Raw genomic sequence first — 19,767 nt, 5'->3', positions numbered from 1 at the left:
AGGGGGGCCTGCAGAGTATGTGCAGGCGTTCACACACCCTTACAACTGCATGCTACCTAGGTCGTATCTCCCATATTATCATTAGCTTTGACATCATCACTCAAGCCAAGTTCACACGTTCAGTATTTGATCAATATTTTATATCAGCATTTGTAAGCCAAATCTAGGAGTGGAATGATTAGAGGAAAAGTATAATAGAAACATGTCACCACTTCTGCATTTATCACCCACTTCTTATTTTGGCTTACAAGTACTGATGTAAAATATTGACCAAATACTGGATGTGTGAACGTGGCCTTATTTTCCAGATTGATACGGCATACAACTTAACTCTATTTTTATTTCAGTGGTGAAGTAAAAAATCAGAAATTTTCAAATATTTTTCTATTTGTGTCACCATTTTCTGTCAACCAAAATGTTATTAGTTTTCTATTGCCGGAGCTTCGTGAGGGCTTGGTTTTTTGTGTGCTAAGATGGCAATTTTAATGATACCAACTTGTGATACATGCGATGTTTGAAACACTTTTTATTGCATTTTTTAAGGAGGTGTTGCGACTGACGAAAATCATAATTTTGATTGTTTCAATTATTTTTCTTTTTACTGCCTTAATGCAAAAGTGAAGTAATTTTTTAATTTGCTAGACTGGACTTTTACGGACATTTTTTTTTTATTTTTCCATTTTTAATTAAGGAAAGTTAGGTGAGTTAATTTTTTTATTATGCTCTGAAAAATGTAGTTTATTTTCTACTTTAATTGCTTGTTTGATTACTTGTTCTATGAACTGCAATATTATTACTTTCTACTGACCTTTACATGGCTTTTAATACAATGGGAACGGAAAGTATTCAGACCCCTTTACATTTTTCACTGTTTCATTGCAGCCTTTTGGTAAATTCTAAAAAGTTCTTTTTTTTCTCATTAAAGTACACTCTACACCCCATCTTGACTGAAAAAAACAGAAATGTAGAATTTTTTGAAAATGTATTAAAAAAGAAAAACTGAAATATCACATGGTCATAAGTATTCAGACCCTTTGGTCAGACACTTATTTAAGTCACATGCTGTCTATTTCCTTGTGATCCTCCTTGAGATGGTTCTACTCCTTCATTGGAGTCTAGTTGTGTTTAATTAAACTGATAGGAATTGATTTGGAAAGGAACACACCTGTCTACATAAAACCTCACAGCTCACAGTGCATGTCAGACCAAGTGAGAATCATGAGCTCAAAAGAACTGCCCAAGGAGCTCAGAGACAGAATTATGGCAAGGCACAGATCTGGCCAAGGTTACAAAAGAACTTCTGCATTACTCAAGGTTCCTAAGAGGATAGTGGCCTCCATAATCCTTAGATGGAAGAATTTGGGACCACCAGAAGTCTTCCTAGACCTGGCCGTCCAGCAAAATTGAGCAATCATGGGAGAAGAGCATTGGTGAGGGAGATAAAGAAGGACCCAAAGATCACTGTGGCTGAGCTCCAGACATGCAGTAGGGAGATGGGAGAAAGTTCCACAAAGTCAACTATCACTGCAGCCCTCCACCAGTCGGGTCTTTATGGCAGAGTAGCCTGACGGAAGCCTCTCCTCAGTGCAATACATATGAAAGTCTGGATAGAGTTTGCTCAAAAACACATGAAGGACTCCCAGACTATGAGAAATAAGATTCTCTGGTCTGATGAGATGAAGATTAAACTTTTTGGTGATAATTATAAGCTGTATGTGTGGAGAAAACCAGGCACTGCTTATCAACTGCCCAATACAATCTCAACAGTGAAACATGGTGGTGGCAGCATCATGCTATGGGATGTTTTTCAGCTTGCGGGACAGGACGACTGGTTGCAATTGAAGGAAACATGAATGGGGCCAAGTACAGAGATATCCTGAATGAAAACCTGTCCCAGAGTGCTCTAGACCTCAGACTTGGCCAAAGGTTCTCCTTCCAACAAGACAATGACCATAAGCACACAGCTAAAATAACAAAGAAGTGGCTTCAGAAGAACTCTGTGACCATTCTTGACTGGCCCAGCTAGAGCCCTCACCTAAACCCAATTGAGCATCTCTGGAGAGTCCTGAAAATGGCTGTCCACCAACGTTCACCATGCAACCTGACGGAACTGGAGAGGATCTGCAAGGAAGAATGGCAGAGGACCCCCAAATCCAGGTGTGAAAAACTTGTATCATTCCCAAAAAGACTATTGGCTGTGCTAGCTCAAAAGGGTGTGACTCGCCCCCAGGGGCCTGTGGCTGTTCGCCAGGGTTTATCACGGTGGCTAGCCCAGGGCGGTCAGTACCAAAAAAAAAGAGGGTATCACTTATCAGTAAAAGTTCAGAGAATTCGTGACGCCACCTGTGGTGTCTGGTGAAGGTCACCAGTGCAGCAACAGTCCTCTGAGGCCGGTGTCAGTGCAGCTAAGGATGGTACAGCTCCCCACAGGTTGAGCAGGCCTCAGGGCAGTATAGAACGGTGCAGGTTGCACTGGGCGTTGTGGTGCAGGGAGAGAACGATGGCGCCGCGGGAGTAATGGACAGAGACAGGGGGTTTTGCTTCGTTACCTTTACTGGTACAGCTGTTGATACGGTCCAGGGTACTCCAGGTGAAGGGCGCACTTTTGGACTTCTCCCCAGGGAGCGGGTATAAGGCCTCCTGTTCCGTGTCTGTCTCTGTGTATGCTCCTGGCCAGCCTGCAACTGGGCCTAGCTTATCTGTCCTGCTTTTACTTAAGTAGGACCTCTGGTTGGTAACCACTTTCCGTGGATGTCGGGGCCTTCATGGTTCCTGGTCCTGTGTGTCTAGCCTTCAGGTTTGCCAGGGACTTGTAGTCCTCCTGGGATTCCGCTTGTTCCTACTGGGTATGATGGATCCCTGTAGGCGCGGACCTGGTGTCCGGTAAATAAACAGGGTGAGTCTATTATGCTCCTCTGCCCCCTTCGTTTCACTCTCTTTCTCCTCGCCGTCGGCCACACTCGGGGCTCTCACTATTAGGCAGCTGACGTGCTGCGTCTTCACTGCTCTCGGAGCGTCGGCACACTCTCAGGCTTCAGGGCTTGCTGGAGGCCTAGCTTGCCTCTCACAGCAGCCTGCTTCCTCATGAGCACTTTCACTAAAGCTAACTGTAGACTAACTCTAAGCTTAACTGAGCTGCCTGGCTCCACCTTCCCTATATATGTCCCTAACGGGCTCCCTCTGCTGGTATGAGGTTGGAGTTGGAGGTGTATGAATGTAGTGAGGGCCTCTTGTGGACAAATCCAGCCATGCACCCTTCTGGGTTCTGTGGCACCCTGCGCAGCAGGGCGCCACAGGTGCTTCTACTCAATACTGAGCAGAGGGTCTGAATACTGATGACCATGTGATATTTCAATTTTTCTTTTTTAATAAATTTGCAAAAATTTCTATATTTCTGTTTTTCTCATGCAAGATGGGGTACAGAGTGTACATTAATGAGAAAAAAATGAACTTTTTATAATTTACCAAATGTCTGCAATAAAACAAAGAGTGAAAAATTTAAGGGTCTGAATACTTTCCGTACCCACTGTAACTACTGCCCCATCATCTGCCTCATAATGAGGTCTTACCTATTTCTGGAAAAGGATGCGTTAAATTATCTTCATTTTGGTGTTCATCTTTGTTCTCATGTGCCTTCACCTTGTTTACATCCTCGTCTGCTTGTCCTTCATCCTGGTTGTCTGTAAGTAATGATAAACTCATAAAAATTGGTGCACACAGAAAGATTTGATCAGTGTTATTATCCGAGGTCACCTGGAAGTGTCTACTCCCATTACATATAAATTACGTAATTTCTGGTTCATACATTGGCTCCCCACTAAATGATTTTGGGGTGCCAATGGATCATCATGGCAGACAAGTGTGTTCTGAAAGCCCCCAAGGCTTCCATATTTATTCTTCTGGCTTCATAGGAGAACATCAGAGAACACAATTTTCTCTATATATAGCAATACTGATGTATTGTTGTATATAAAATAAGTTACCAAACTATCCTAGGATGAAATCTTCTAAACAAGCTAAAAAGTCAATTAAAAAAAGTAAAAAATATGCCTCCACCTTGTGGCTCTTAATGTTGACTTACTTATGTCGCCATTTTGACTTAGATCATTTTCTCGTTCCTTCAGTTCTTGTTCATCAGGATTATCTGTGAATAAAAGTACATTTAAAAAATAATATTAATAATCTTATTTACCATCATCCACAGTATTTTACAATACAGAGGACACCTGCATATCATAATTAATGTGTTTAGTGGTAGAAATTAACCTGATTTTCTGGGGTAACACATTCCAGAGATCTGATGCAGCACGAGAAAATTCATGGATAGAGATGAACAAATATATTCATAACTCATTGAATTTGTTCTCAATTTTACCCGCCCTAAGAAAAAAATCTGAATTTTCCAAAAGCAGAATAGTTCTGGAATTTATTCGCACAAATCTAGCACTTCAAATTATGAAATATCACTTACAAATAACGGCACCCAATTTAAAAAATGCCTTGTCTAATTGCAACCTCGCCATTTTGCCATCTTACCTGATGTTCCCAAAAGTTCTTTTTTCTCATGTTCATCGTTCTTGAGTCCCTCCTCCATTAATATCTGCTTTTCTACACCTACGAGGAACCATATATTTTACATTTTTGCCAGGAATTGAAATGTTTTTTGAAAACAATATTTTTAGAGAAGATTTCAGTGACTTGGTGACTGGTACTTGTATTTTGCTTTACCGCCATTTTCTCAGGCCCAAGAAATCCCAGCCTGTTTATTATTACCGAAAATCCCTGCCTATATGCTTGTTTATCATATTTCCCCCTCTGCTGCATGTCACAGGGCCCTGTGACGTGCACTGTCCTCCCTGACTTCCCGGGTATGCGCTCACATAGAGTTCGCTTTGTTGCCCCCTGGCCCCGTTTGCCTGTGCACTTCGCCGCAGATTTCCCACAAAAATGTTTTTAGCTCCAAATTTTGTATTTTAATGAAGGTAACTGGAGAAATTGTACCATACAATTTCTTGTGCAATTTCTCCTGAGTATGTCGATACCAAATATGTTGAGGAAAACTACTGTTTGGGCGCACATCAAGGTTCGGAAGGGAAGGAGCGCCATTGGACTTTTTAAATGCAAAATTTGCTTGAATAATTAGCGGATGCCATGTTGCATTTGGAGAGCCCCTGATGTGCCTAAACAGTAGAAACCCCCACAAATGACACCATTTTGGAAACTAGACCCCCTCAGGGAATTTATGTAGATGTGTGATGAGCACCTTGAACCCCCAGGTGCTTGACAGAAGATTATAACATCGAGCTGTGAAAATAAAAATTTCATTTTTTTCGCCCAAAAATGTTCTTTTAGCACCATTTTTTATTTTCACAAGAGAATAAGGAGAAAATGGAATTCAAAATTTGTTGTGCAATTTTTTCTGAGTATGCAGATACCCCATATGTGGGGGTAAACAACTGTTTGGGCACACGGCAGAGCTCAGAAAAGGAGTGGCAGTTTGGAATCCAGACTTTGATCGAATGGTCTGCGGGTGTCATATCGCGTTTGGAGAGCCCCTGATGTGTCTAAACAATGGAAACCCCCACAAGTGACACCATTTTGGAAATTAGACCCCTCAGGGAACTTATTTAGATGTGTGGTCAGCACCTTGAACCCCCAGAATTTTACAACATTTATTTGTGAAAATGAAAAATAAATATTTTTTCAACAAATATGTTGTTTTAGCCTTCAATTTTTTCATTTTCACAAGGATAGCAGGAGAAAATGTACCCCAAAATTTATTGTGCAACTTCTCCTGAGTACACCGATACCCAATATGTGGTCGAAAACTACTTTTGAGGTACATGGGAAAGTTCAGAAGGGAAGTAGCTCCATATTGGAGTTCATATTTTGCTAGACTGGTTTGACGATGCCATGTCACATTGGCAAAGCCCCTAAAGTGCCAGAACACCAGATTGCCCCCCCCCACATAAGAGACCTCATTTTACAAACTACACCTCTCAATGAATTCATCTAGTGGTGCAGTGAGCATGTTGTTACCACATGTGCCTAAAAGAATTTTACACCATTGGGCGGTGAGGAAAGAATAATTACATTTTTACCACCAAAGTTTTGTTTTAGCCCTAGATTTTACATTTTCAAATTGCGAAATAGGTAAAAATAGCACCAAAATTTGTCCCACAATTTGTGCTGAATGTAGAAATACCCCATATGTGGCTGTGCAGTACTTGCTCAGCCACACGGAGAGATTCCAGAGGGAATGAGCGTTATTTGCCTCCTGGAGCGCAGATTTTCCTAGAATAGTTTGCGGACTCCATATACAGAGACCCTAAGTACTAGAATAGCAGAATTCCCCTTCAAGTGACCCCACTTTGGAAATTATACCCCTTTGGGAATTTATCTACAGGTGTGGTGAGGATTTTTCCAAAAACAAGCATCAGTGGATGTTGCTGAGTGAAAATTGCAAACTGCCTTTGTTGTGATCAGTACGGTGAAGTGACCAGTACATTATGGCCAGCTCATACTTCTGGAGAGATGCACTTGTAAATTAGGTAGGCTATAATCGCTACAGAAATGGCAAACATGTGGACTCTAACTGCAGTTTAGAAACACTGTGGGGCTCAGAAGGGAGGGGGGAATTTGGATTTGGGAGCACAGAATTTGCTGAATTTCTTTTGGGGGGCAAGGGCCATTTCACTTTACCAGTGCCTTTGTACTACCAGTAACATGGAAGCCCCCTATATTTTTGTTAACAAATGACGAACCTGCGTGGGGACTTGCTTTTTTTAGATTGAGTCAAAGCTTTTATTGTGATCTGAAATGTTACAGAAAATGTTCCCATTTATCCTGTGCTCTACGCTGAGCACTGATATTGGGATTTTCATTTAAATCTCTGAATGATGAAATTCAGAAGAAACCCCCCGAGGGATTCATTCACTATAATGAGGCAGCAGAGTTACTTTGGACTCTATCTGGCCTCTGTTTAGTGGTGTCCTTTATTTCAGAGGTGCACAAAACTGTGGCCGACGGTGCTTTTATGCACCCCTAAAAAGCCAGACACCGCCAGATCACAGGCCAGACGGCGTCCACAATGCCTCCATCTGCCTCATCATAGGGAATCTTCTGACTAGGGTTGCGTCTGAATCACATATTTCAGAGATTTACACGGATTTATATGGAAACTCTGGTGTAAGCGCATAGTGCAGAGCGCAGGATAAATGTGAGCTGAGCTTTTCTGCGGTCTTTAGGAGGCAGAATGAGCAAAACAGCAGCAGGTGAAGAATTGGTTTTGTTTATTTTTTATTGATTTTACAATTTTTTTCAGATTTAAAAAATATATATTTTTACAATTTTTTTTTAATTTTTTTATTTTTTTTAACTTAGTCCCACTATGGGACTTTGACTTTCTGCACTCTGATTACAGTTATAAGGTATAGCAGTGCAAGATCACAGCTATACTTCAAAACTGTCAGTTCTGCACTGACACAAGCTAGTTAGATCATGCACTGCGCACTAGTGCCTGATGACCCGGATGTCGTCATGACAACATTGGATCACCATGGCAACAATCGGGACCCTGCGATGACGTCACTGGGTCTCCGATCCAAGATCAGAGGAGCTTCTGCATTTCTGCTCGCTCGCTAAATGCTGCGATCGCAGCCATCAGAGCATTGAGGGGGTTAAAGTGCAGTCACTGCTCCTGGCACTGAGTGTCGGATGTCAGCTGTGAGAATCAGCTGATATCCGGTAGCGATTGCTCACGCATAGCCTCTGTACATGCAAAATTGCCTGAACGTATCCATACGTCCCCGATTAATAAGTACCAGGATCGTATGGATATGTCCCATGTCAGAAAGGGATTAAATGAAAAAATCGAGTGAAATTTCCTTTTTAAGAGACTTTTTGTATTTAACGTAAAGTTCATACTGTATATAGTAAATGTGCTCGATTTAGTCACTATTCTTCCAATGTCATAATAAACAGTATTTGCCTCCGAAACCAAATCTGTCACATAAAACAGCTTACTACAGATGGTGTCTGGTTTGGCTCCTAATTAGAGTTGAGCCACCCCCGTAGTGTTCGGGTTCGGTTCGTCGAACACCGGTATGTTCATCGAATACCGTCGAACACCGTTAAAACCAATGGCAGGCAAACAAAAACACATACAAACACATAGAAAACACCATCAAAGGTGTCCAAAAGCTGACAAACTGCTCAGAAGACACAACTAACACATGGAAAAGTGACAAGTACATATAGTCATGCGAAAAGAAAAGAGGTGGAGGAGTAAAAGGAGGGGGAGACACAGATATAGGCATGTCATGCCCTTCTTAAATCAAGAAATGCTGGAGTAAAAATCTAAAATCAGCCTAACAACACCCAAACGTCATGACAAGAAAATTAAAAAAAAGAAATATCTTTAGATAGGATGGCAGTTCCATTCAGAACACTTTCCTTACAAGACGTAGTGGTATCCCCATTGTGAGTTGTGCCAAAAACGGAACCCAATACATTCGGACTAATCCGCCATTTGTCATATCCAAGGGGCTGGTCAGTAAATGACAACATCAATGTGGAACCAAGTACAGTAGTATATACTGTACCTCCTTTGACAAGGCAATCAGGCGGGTCAAGAAGTTGGGAAGGGGCACCCTAATAGCCAAAACAGACATTGAGGGGGCATCTATTGGGCTGCTTCTGGGAAGGAGCATACTATATAGATCGCTGTTGCCCATGGGGTGCTCCAGATCCTGCTCACTATTTGAGGCGTTTAGTTGCTTCCTTGAATGGGTTGTCATGGACATTTCTAAGGGGGCACATATTATCCATTCCCTCGACAACTTATTATGCCTGGGCCCAAAAGATTCGCCACAATGTGAATACACGCGGTAGTCCACCTGTGAGTAGGAGAGAGCTGGAGGGAGAGCGGACACCACAGAGCCGAGGGGTTAGATGAAGAATGGAAGAAGGAAAGAGGGCGAGGAGGTAAGGGAGTACGGTGGAAGGCCAACCTGAGCTCCCCCACATTCCTGCTGGGCGGAGAACAGTCCTGGGAAGAAAAGCTGCTTGCGCATCCCTTTGAGGTTACGGGCGCGAGCGGGCAGAGGGACTACGCTGGAGTGCGAAGCCGACACAGCCAGTCCGTTCCTGCCCGTGCAACCTCCGTGTCGCCGGGTTTGTGCCAGAGCTGTGGTGGACACTGATGGCCAGCCCCCCCTCTCCCAATACTGGTGCCTGTCCACTGGTGGGTCGAGACCCCCCGCGGTGGAGGCAGGTCTAAGCTCTCTAATTTAAATTGGCTCTGTAATTTGAATGAGTACACTTTAAATCCTTTTACAAGGATCTATTGGAGGGCAAGTCTGATGCCTGCAGCCGCGGTAATTCCAGCTCCAGTAGCGTCCACTAAAGCTGCTGCAGTTAGAAAGCTTTTATAAGGATCGAGCTTGGCGGTCCACCGCAAGGTATGCTACCACCCGTCCCACCCCTTTAGCCTTGGGGCGCCTCCCTGATGGTCTTCACTGAGTGTCCCGGGGGCCCGAAGCATTTCCTTTGAAAAAATTAAGTGTCCAAACCACAGGTGGTGTAGCTTGCTTAACAGCTGGGATACTCCGCTGACTAGCAGACACTGCTACTAGGCCCAAAGTATTGCCTGGGCTAGATGCAGTTTAAAATTTGTAATTAGAGCTACAGGCGGTGGCTACTCCACTGACTAGCAGACACTGAAACTTTGGAGCTCTGATTCCGAGGCTATAGTATGAGTAAACAGCTCTTCAGACTCAACCATCTGTGTTACCCCAAGCCATAGTGTATGTACTTTCTTACAATTAAAAGGGGGGATAGAGACCCGACCCACCTGGAATTGACGATGCCAATGTCACGTAAAACACAGCAAGGGGACTCCAAAAAGAGTCTCCATTTTTTCCCAAAATTGTGGCACAGACACCACTTAAGTGGCATCAATTGCATCAGAGTTGCTTAAAATGGTTGGTGAGGTGATTTTACTAAATCCTCAAGCTTTTAGTCTCCCCAGGATGACACAGGGGTAGAAAATTCCTTGCGGATCCATGATTTGTTCATCTTTATGAACATGAGTCTGTCTACATTGTCAGTGGACAGCCGCGTGCGCTTATCTGTCAGCACACCACCAGCAGCGCTGAACACATGTTCAGAGAGAACGCTGGCTGCGGGGCATGACAATATATCCAAGACGTGAGTGGCGAGCTCTGGTCATTTTTCCAGATTGGAAGCCCAAAATGAGCAAGGGTCCAGTGACACAGTCATGGCTTCGATGTTCACTTGGAGATACTCCTGTACCATCCTCTCTAGGCGTTGACTATGTGTCAGACTTCTTGTCTCCTGTGGCCCAGCAAAGGATGGGCTAAAAAAGTGTTGAAATGATTCCACAAATTTGCTGTTACCAGCAGATATTGTTTTTCTGTTACGGTTTGAGTGAAGACTCGACAGTCCCACAGTTGGCAAGTTTGAACTGTGAGATTCACTACGTGCACCACTGGTGTTTTGTGGAAAAGCACATGTAAGATTCTGCAACAGTCTCTGCTGATACTCCTGCATGCTTGAATCCCTTTCTATGGCAGGAATTATTTCGGCAAATTTACTTTTGTACCAGGGATCTAAGAGTGTGGCAACCCAGTAGTCAGGATTACTTCGACTTCTGACAATCCGAGGGTCATGTTGCAGGTAGTGCAGCAAGAAGGCACTCATGTGTCTTGTGCATCCAGGAGCCCCAAGTCCCTGTTGTGTTGGTGGCGAGGTAAGAATCATGCTTCCTTCCTCTTCCCTCTCCCCCCAACCTCACACAACAGAAATGTGATCAAGGTCTCCCTCATCTGATGAGTCTTCCATGCCCATCGCCAGTTCGTCCTACACTTCTTCCTGGCCTCCTGCACCTTCCTCAACAGTTTGGCTGCTACCATGCGCCCTGGTTAATCCCTCTCCCCCACCCTCCCATGCCAGCCACCTTGGTGCTGCCGACCATCTGGACCTTGGAGATGTTATCCCTTCCGCATACGACTCCTCCTCCTCTACTTCCTCCACCTCCTCTTGTCCCACCACCTAACTCCGAATTCTGTTTAACGTGTGCTCCAGCATTTAAATCACCAGAATAGTCTGCTGATAATGACATCATCAGCACTAAACATCTTCGTCGCCATTTCAAAACTGTGCAGAAGGGTGCATAGGTCCTTGATCTGAGACCACTCCTGCAGCGTGATTTGCCCCACCTCTGGATCTCATTGGCCCAGGCTATATGTCAGAACGTATTGCACCAGGGCTTGTCGGTGCTGCCACAGTCGCTGCAACATGTGCAGAGTTGAATTACACTGTGTCGGCACATCGCATTTCAGCCGGTGAAGTGGCAGGCCCAACGACTTCTGTACAGATGTAAGTCGCTGAGCTGTGGGATGTGAACGGCGGAAGTGAGCACACAGCGACCGTCCCCTCTGCAGAAGGCCATCTTGTCCAGGATAGTGGGCTAAAAATTGCTGGACATCCAGGTTCAACAAATGAGTGTCAGGAAACAACACCCACTTTGCAGTTCTCTGGCGCCCCCTCATCCTGCTGGTCAAACACGGTATTGACCGAGGATAAGCACGGGTGCCGCTGCTCTATTTTATGTCGACTATTGTGGCACGTGATGTGACAGGACATATATATACGACCAGTTCCCTGCAGGAACGTATATATACCTCCGACCAGCCACCCTTCAACCACAATATCACATAAATACTGATATACTGCCACCAACGATCGCTTAACAGGTGGATCGGGTACCCGTTAGGTAACATGAATTAGCGGGTGAGGAATGTGTTTGCTTGACATAGGACAAGAAGAACGAAGCTTGTAAATAATAATGATTTACTCCCAAAAGGGGGGCAGTGTTTACAAAAGATATACACGATATTATAAAAGAGACAATGTACATATATGCATAAAACAGTTATTAAAATAAAAGGGATAAATAATAGCAAAACCTGTGCCACGAGGTGATGGTCTTAGATTCTATGGGGGGGATGGCTCCCCGGAAATTAGAGGTGATTCCCCTATGCAACGAGGTGTGCATGCATCTGACGTCCCTGAGAAGAATGCCAGTTTTATGACCGATCTACTTTTTAGTAAAGGGGCCAAACAATTAGGAAACACCCATTATTTACCTCACACGGGGGCTCGGTTTTGTGAAACCACCCAGCTGCATAGAACATACAAACCTTCAGATTTCATATCTTGGTGTGGGGGGGGGGACCCACATCCAAGATGGAGACATCATGTTGGCCGTCACCAATATTCATGAAGATTGATATCAAATATGAAACCTCTATGACGCTCAGAAGCTCAGAATCTATTACCTCAGTTCCCGGTCGTTTCTCAGTTATGCAAGATATACCATTGTAATGGGAAAAAGGTGAGCATTCCAAAAATGTGGTCCCGGTGTTTGTGACAGTCCTGTGCGTTTTTAAAATTGACATTAAACGTTGGTCCAGCTAAACAATGGGATTTTTTGGAGGGACTTTCCGGTTTGTACCAGTGCTTGCTCTGGGCTGAGGTTTCATGGCGGGTCATAAAAATTCCTGGTTTAGGGAAAAAGCAAAAGTGAGTTCTATGTAAAAACTCTTACCAATGAACAAGGGGAAAGGGACGTTTTAAGACCTCTCTCATTTAAAACTAGGACAAAAATACATTTTACCTGACACCTCCCCCTTTTAGACTGCGCTATGGAGGTAGGATCTTCTGGTACTCCTCCAAGCGTATCTCTGGAGGCTCCCCTCGCCAGGACAACCCATTGGCATTGCCATGCTCGCTGCCTTTGCGGTGTTGAACGGTAAATCTTACTGCTGGAGGGTGAGGCTCCAGCGTAACAACCTACCGTTAGCACCGGACATGGTGTGCAGCCAACTCAGGGGGTTGTGGTCAGTCACGACAGTGAAGGGGCGCCCATACAAGTAAGGTCGTAAGCAGTTGAGGGCCCATGCAATGGGCAGGCACTCCTTCTCTATGGTGGAATTGGCCACTTCCCTCGGCAGCAGTTTCCGACATAGGTACAACACAGGGTGTTCTTGGTTCCCCGAGTTGAACTGGCTGAGTGCAGCACCGAGGCCAAACTCACTGGCGTCGGTCTGTACTAAGAGTGGCCGTGTGCCGTCGACCGCCTTTAGCACAGGAGATCTGCTCAAGGCAGTCTTCAAAGCCCGAAAGGCCACCTCGCATTCATCCGTCCATTTGACGGAATGGGGTAGGCTCTTCCTGGTGAGGTCTGTCAAGGGTTTTGCAAGGCTACTATAGTCTTGTACAAAGCGTCTATAGTACCCTGCGGTGCCCAAGAAGGACTGCACCTGCTTCTTGGTCCTGGGGGTGGGACAGGACACGATAGCGTCCACCTTCCCAGGCTCTGGCTTCAGAGTACCCCCATCTACCCGGTTCCCCAGGTAGTGGACCTCGTTCATGCCCATCTGGCACTTTCTGTTAGAACCTTGCTGTTAGGTTTTTTTTCCTTTGCTGGTCACATGACCTTGTTGGCCTATTTAATCCTGCTCCACCCTTCTGGCTTTGCTGGACTTCATTGTATATCTACTTTCTAGCTAGCCTGTGCTCTGTATCTAACTCTGTTAGTTTGCTTGGTCTACGGACCTCTATGTTCTATCTATTTTGTTTGTTCGTCTGTCTGCTACTATTTCTGTTAGGAGGTGTCCCATATTCCTCCCAGTCCTTAGTACTTGTAGGGATTCCCTCCCCACATCTATAGGTCTTCGTACAGACTAGATTAGGACTTTAGCAGGTCTGATCGCAGGATCAGGTTCCCTGTTACATCGTAGGGATTCAGCTGAGTCCTATAGTAGGGACAGATCTCCTCTCTTTCCTTAGCTTTGGTAGCAGAACATAACAGTAAGTCCAGCCTGCAAATTCTCTAAGGAAAGATTTTTTTTGTTCCATCATGGTGTCGGTTCAGGATTTGGCTAAACACCTGCAGGGACTCTCTCTGGAAGTGGCCGAGCTCCGTCAGCACGTGAGTAACTGTCCTGGAGCATATTTCTTGGAGCCTAAGGTATGTTTGCCGGATTGATTTTTTGGTGAACATCGAGAATTTTTTTCATTTAAAAATGCTTGCTTATTGTATTTTCGTTTGAGACCCAAGTCCTCTGGGGATGAATCCCAGCGCGTAGGGTTCATAATGTCACTTTTGCGCAAAGAGCCTCAGGAGTGGGCCTTTTCTTTGCAACCTAGTGATACATGCTTCAGATCTGTGGATAGTTTTTTTTCTGCTTTAGGACTATTATATGATGATCCTGACCGTGTGGCATCAGCTGAGACTGAGTTGAGACGTTTAAAACAAGGATCAGGTAATGTAGAAAAATATTGTACACATTTTCGTCGTTGGTCCACTCAAACAGGGTGGAACGATTCTGCTCTGAAAAGTCTATTTCTTGCTGGGCTCAGTGAAAGGGTTAAAGACCTGCTAATTGCTTATCCTACACCTGAGGATTTGCAACAGGCTATGCAATTAGCTATACGGGTGGATAGAAGACTGCGTGCTAGGGTTAATGAGAGCAAATCCTCTGCTATGTCAGTTTCTGGTTATGATAATGTGTGTACTAACAATGGTGTTCACCATGAGAAATTGGATTTGGTAGTGTTGAATAACTTGCCTTCTCCAGTAATATTGGGTTTGCCCTGGTTAAAATTTCACAATCCTGTACTGGATTGGTCTACCAGTGAAATTAAATCCTGGAGCCATAAATGTTATGACAAGTGTTGTAACGGGCGTATTGCAGCTGTGGATAGAGGGGAATTGCCTGTTCCTATTCAGGATTTTTGGAGAGTTTTTTCTGAGAAAGAATCGCAGGTTTTGCCTCCCCATAGAGACTATGATTGTTCTATTGAATTCGTCCCTGGAGCGACTCTTCCTAAAAGTCGTTTATTTAACCTTACTATTCCTGAGAGGAAGGCTTTGGAGGAATACATACAGACAAGTTTGGCCGCCGGTCACATTAGGCCCTCTAAGTCTCCTGTGGCGGTTGGATTTTTTTTTGTAAAAAAAAAGGACGGCGGTTTACGTCCTTGTCTGGATTTTCGTGAGATTAACAAAATTACGGTACGCAATCCTTACCCACTGCCATTGATTCCTGATCTGTTTAACCAGTTATTGGGGGCCAAGTGGTTCTCTAAAATTGACCTTAAGGGGGCATACAATCTGTTGCGCATGAAGGAGGGTGATGAATGGAAGACTGCTTTTAACACTCCTGTGGGTCATTTTGAGAATCTGGTTATGCCTTTTGGTCTTACTAATGCTCCTGCATTTTTTCAGAATCTGATTAATGACATCCTTAGACCTTTGATCGGTAAAAATGTGGTTGTGTATTTGGATGACATTTTGATTTATTCGCCAGATCTGGAGTCTCATTGGCGGAGTGTGCGTGAGGTATTACAGTTATTAATGGACAATTCGCTTTTTGCTAAGCTGGAGAAATGTGAGTTCGCTGTACAGAGAATTAGTTTTTTGGGCTACATTATCTCCAGCAAAGGTTTTGAGATGGATCCGGTTAAGGTTCAGGCTGTGCAGGAATGGCCTAGGCCTATTGGTTTGAAATCGATACAGAGGTTTTTGGGTTTCGCCAATTACTATAGAAAATTCATAAAAAATTTTTCTAGTATTGTCAAACCTCTGACTGATCTCACCAGGAAAGGTGCTGATGCGGTTCAGTGGTCTTCTGAGGCCATTGAAGCTTTTGTGTATCTCAAGGAGAGGTTCACCTCTGCTCCCATCCTTATGCAGCCTGATGTTACTAGGCCGTTTTTGGTTGAGGTTGATGCTTCCTCTGTGGGGGTTGGCGCAGTATTGTCTCAGGATAACGGGGATGGATTACATCCCTGTGCCTTTTTTTCAAAAAAATTTTCGGAGACTGAATTGAATTACGATATTGGTAATAGGGAATTATTGGCTATTAAACTCGCATTTGAACACTGGCGCCACTTCTTGGAAGGTGCGGAATTTCCCGTTCAGGTTCTTACGGATCATAAAAATCTGATATATCTTGATGCTGCCAAGCGCCTGAATGCCCGTCAGGCTAGGTGGGCACTGTTTTTCTCGCGGTTTAATTTCTCCGTTACTTACATCCCTGGTACTAAGAATGTTAAGGCGGATGCCTTGTCTCGCAGTTTTTCTCCCATAGTCGGTGCTGAGAAAGAGGAAAACATTTTACAAGAAGGTGTTGTGATAGCTGCTTTGGACTCCGTTTTGGAAGATGAGATTCTTAAAGCTCAGGAGAATGCCCCATCTAACACTCCTCATGGGAGGTTGTTTGTGCCTGGGACCTTTAGGAGAGATTTGTTTGTTGAGTGTCACGAATCTCGGTTGGCAGGTCATCCCGGAATCTCTGAGACCAAGAGACTGGTGGGTCGCAGTTTTTGGTGGCCTGGATGGCAGAAGGAAGTCATTAAGTGGGTGCGCCAATGTACTATATGTGCTAGATCTAAGTCCTCACATACTCCTGCTGCGGGGTTGCTTTGTCCTTTGGAGGTCCCCAGTGCTCCTTGGACACATTTGGCTATGGACTTTATAACTGACCTTCCCCCCTCTGAGGGTTTTACTGTCATCTGGGTGGTCGTGGACCGTTTTAGCAAGATGTGTCACTTGGTTCCCTTCGTCAAACTGCCCTGCGCTAAAACTCTCGCTAAGGCCTTTGTCAAGGAAATTATCAGACTTCATGGCGTTCCTACTGACATTGTTTCTGATAGGGGTCCTCAGTTCGTGGCTCGTTTTTGGCGTGCCTTTTGTGACAGGTTGGGAATTCATTTGTCGTTTTCGTCCGGATATCATCCTGAATCTAATGGCCAGACAGAAAGGAAAAACCAGGATGTTGAGCAGTTCTTGCGTTGTTTTGTGGCAGACAATCAAGAGGGGTGGTCTGAGTTTCTGCCACTTGCCGAATTTGCTCTGAACAATCATACATCTTCTTCTGCTGGTTGTTCGCCTTTTTTTTGTTGTTCTGGGAGACATCCGTCGTTTGGGTCGTTCTCCAAGTTGGGATCTGCCGTGCCTGAGGAGGAGAATTTTTCCGGTGATTTGGAAAGAGTTTGGACGGATGTGCGTGGTAATCTTCAGGAGGCCAACAGAAAATCTAAAGACTACTTTGATAGGAAACGACAGGAGGTTTTGTTCGCTGTTGGTGACATGGTTTGGTTGTCTTCTAGGAATCTGCGGTTGAGGATTCCTTCTAAGAAATTGGGTCCCAAGTTTGTTGGGCCCTTTAAGGTGCTTCAAGTTGTCAACCAATCTGCTGTTAGGTTGGAGGTTCCTACCTCCTGGAGAATTAATCCGGTCTTTCATGTCTCTCTGTTAAAAAAAGCTGTTGTGTCGGATGGTGACGCCTCTGCCTCTGTTCCTCCGGTGGTGGAGGACGGGGAATATGAAATTTCTCGCATCCTTGACTCTAGACAGTATAGAGGTAGTTTGCAGTATCTTGTGGCCTGGAAAGGTTTCGGACCCGAGGATAACTCTTGGGTGAGGTCAGATGATGTTTCCGCGTCCAGACTTATCAGAGCGTTTCACAGGAGATTTCCTGATAAGCCTGGTCCTAGGGGATCCGGAGGATCCTCTTAGAAGGGGGGGTACTGTTAGAACCTTGCTGTTAGGTTTTTTTTCCTTTGCTGGTCACATGACCTTGTTGGCCTATTTAATCCTGCTCCACCCTTCTGGCTTTGCTGGACTTCATTGTATATCTACTTTCTAGCTAGCCTGTGCTCTGTATCTAACTCTGTTAGTTTGCTTGGTCTACGGACCTCTATGTTCTATCTATTTTGTTTGTTCGTCTGTCTGCTACTATTTCTGTTAGGAGGTGTCCCATATTCCTCCCAGTCCTTAGTACTTGTAGGGATTCCCTCCCCACATCTATAGGTCTTCGTACAGACTAGATTAGGACTTTAGCAGGTCTGATCGCAGGATCAGGTTCCCTGTTACATCGTAGGGATTCAGCTGAGTCCTATAGTAGGGACAGATCTCCTCTCTTTCCTTAGCTTTGGTAGCAGAACATAACACTTTCCTGGCTTGATGGTCAAGCCCGCCTCGTGAATTCGCCTGAGCACCTGCTGCAGATGCTCGAGGTGATCCTCCAAGGTGGGACTGAAGATGGCAATGTCATCCAGGTACTCCACTGCGCACCTCTCCAGTCCCTGGAGCAGGTGGTTGACCATTTGCTGGAAAGTGGCAGGGGCATTTTTCATGCCGAAAGGCATGACCGTGGATTCATACAATCCGAAGGGGGTGATAAAGGCGGACTTCTCCTGGGCCCCGGGGCTCAAGGGAATCTGGCAATATCCCCGACTCAGATCCATAATGGAGAGATAGCTCTCGCTGGCTAACCGCTCCAGCAGCTCCTCAATGCGTGGCATTGGTTGTGCATCAGAGGCTGTGATAGCGTTGAGCCACCTGTAGTCCACACAGAACTGGGTGGTCCGGTCCTTCTTTGGCACCAGGACTACAGGAGAGGCCCACGCGCTCTTGGACCGCTTAATCACCCCCAACTGCAGCATCTTCTCGACCTCCTGGCGCATGACATGCTGCACCTCGTCAGAGATTCGATAGGCTGTCCGCCAGAGTAGGGCATGATTCCCGGTGTCCACTTCCTGGACCGCCACTTCAGTCCTGCCAGGCAGGTTGGTGAACACTGCTTGGAAGGGTTTCATCACTGCTCGCATTTGAGACCTCAGGTCTGCGGATAGCAAGTCGCTTATCTCTACATCCTCTAGGGACCCGCTGGCGTTTGCTTGGGCGAGCATGTCCAAGAGGGGGTCATCCTCCCCATCCTCGGGCAGGTTGCAGACCGGTAGGACACAGGTTCCACGTTCTTGATGAGCCTTTATCATATTAACGTGAAACGCCTTCCGCCTATCCCGCTCGTGGTCAAGTGTGATCACGTAGGTGACCGGGTTGAGCTGTTGGTGAATGAGGTACGGGCCTTCCCAGGCTGCCTGAAGCTTGTCCTTTGGTACGGGGACCAGCACCCACACCTTCTGACCCACCTGGTAGCTCCGTTCTCGGGTGTTCTGGTCGTACCAATACTGCTGGTCAGCCTGGGCTTGCGCCATGTTGTCATGCACCAACTGCGTCAAGGTCTGCATCTTGTCACGGTAGCGCATGACATACTCCACGATGGACACTCCTTGGGAGCTCGGCTCTTCTTCCCAGAATTGCCTTATCAACCCAAAGGGTCCTCGGACACGCCTGCCATACAGGAGCTCAAAGGGGGAGAACCCCGTTGAGGCCTGTGGAACCTCTCTGTAAGCAAATAGCAGGTGTGGGAGGTAACGCTCCCAGTTGCGACCCTGGGTTTCAAGCAGCATTTTTAACATCTGTTTGAGGGTACCGTTGAATCACTCACACAAACCATTGGTCTGTGGGTGATACGCGCTCGATACCAAATGCTGCACCTGCATTTTCTTACATATGGCCTCCATTAAGCGTGACATGAACTGGGTTCCCTGGTCGGTAAGCATCTCCCTGGGAAATCCTACTCACGAAAAGATGGCCAAGAGGGCGTCCGCCACCTTATCAGCCCTAATTGAGGACAAGGCTACTGCCTCCGGATACCGGATAGCATAGTCTACCACGGAAAGGATGAAACATTTTCCAGAGCTGCTGGGTATGGCCAGTGGTCCCACAATGTCCACAGCAATCCTCTGGAAAGGCTCCTCTATCACTGGCAAAGAGATCAGGGGGGCTTTGGGGGCCGGCCCTGACTTTTCCACTCTTTGACACGT

At 45.4% G+C, this 19,767-nt stretch overlaps 1 protein-coding gene across 3 annotated transcripts in view; it reads right to left on the bottom strand.

Annotated features, from left to right (window-relative positions):
• LOC141153010 (uncharacterized) overlaps positions 1–19,767 on the bottom strand; it is a 309,390-nt gene that overhangs the window by 88,935 nt on the left and 200,688 nt on the right. For all 3 annotated transcript variants that reach the window (XM_073637684.1, XM_073637685.1, XM_073637686.1), the window contains 3 exons: positions 4,537–4,614; positions 4,082–4,144; positions 3,570–3,680 (listed from right to left, as the gene is read on the bottom strand). In XM_073637684.1, coding sequence (XP_073493785.1) covers positions 3,570–3,680; positions 4,082–4,144; positions 4,537–4,614 — 252 coding nt within the window. The remainder of the gene's footprint in view (positions 1–3,569; positions 3,681–4,081; positions 4,145–4,536; positions 4,615–19,767) is intronic.

Source organism: Phyllobates terribilis, unplaced genomic scaffold (assembly GCF_046119375.1).
Source record: "Phyllobates terribilis strain yellow unplaced genomic scaffold, ASM4611937v1 Scaffold_7__3_contigs__length_470593459, whole genome shotgun sequence".
Classification (NCBI taxonomy): Eukaryota; Metazoa; Chordata; class Amphibia; order Anura; family Dendrobatidae; genus Phyllobates; species Phyllobates terribilis.
Note: the sequence above shows the minus strand (reverse complement) of the source record. Positions and strands in the feature narration are given on the sequence as shown.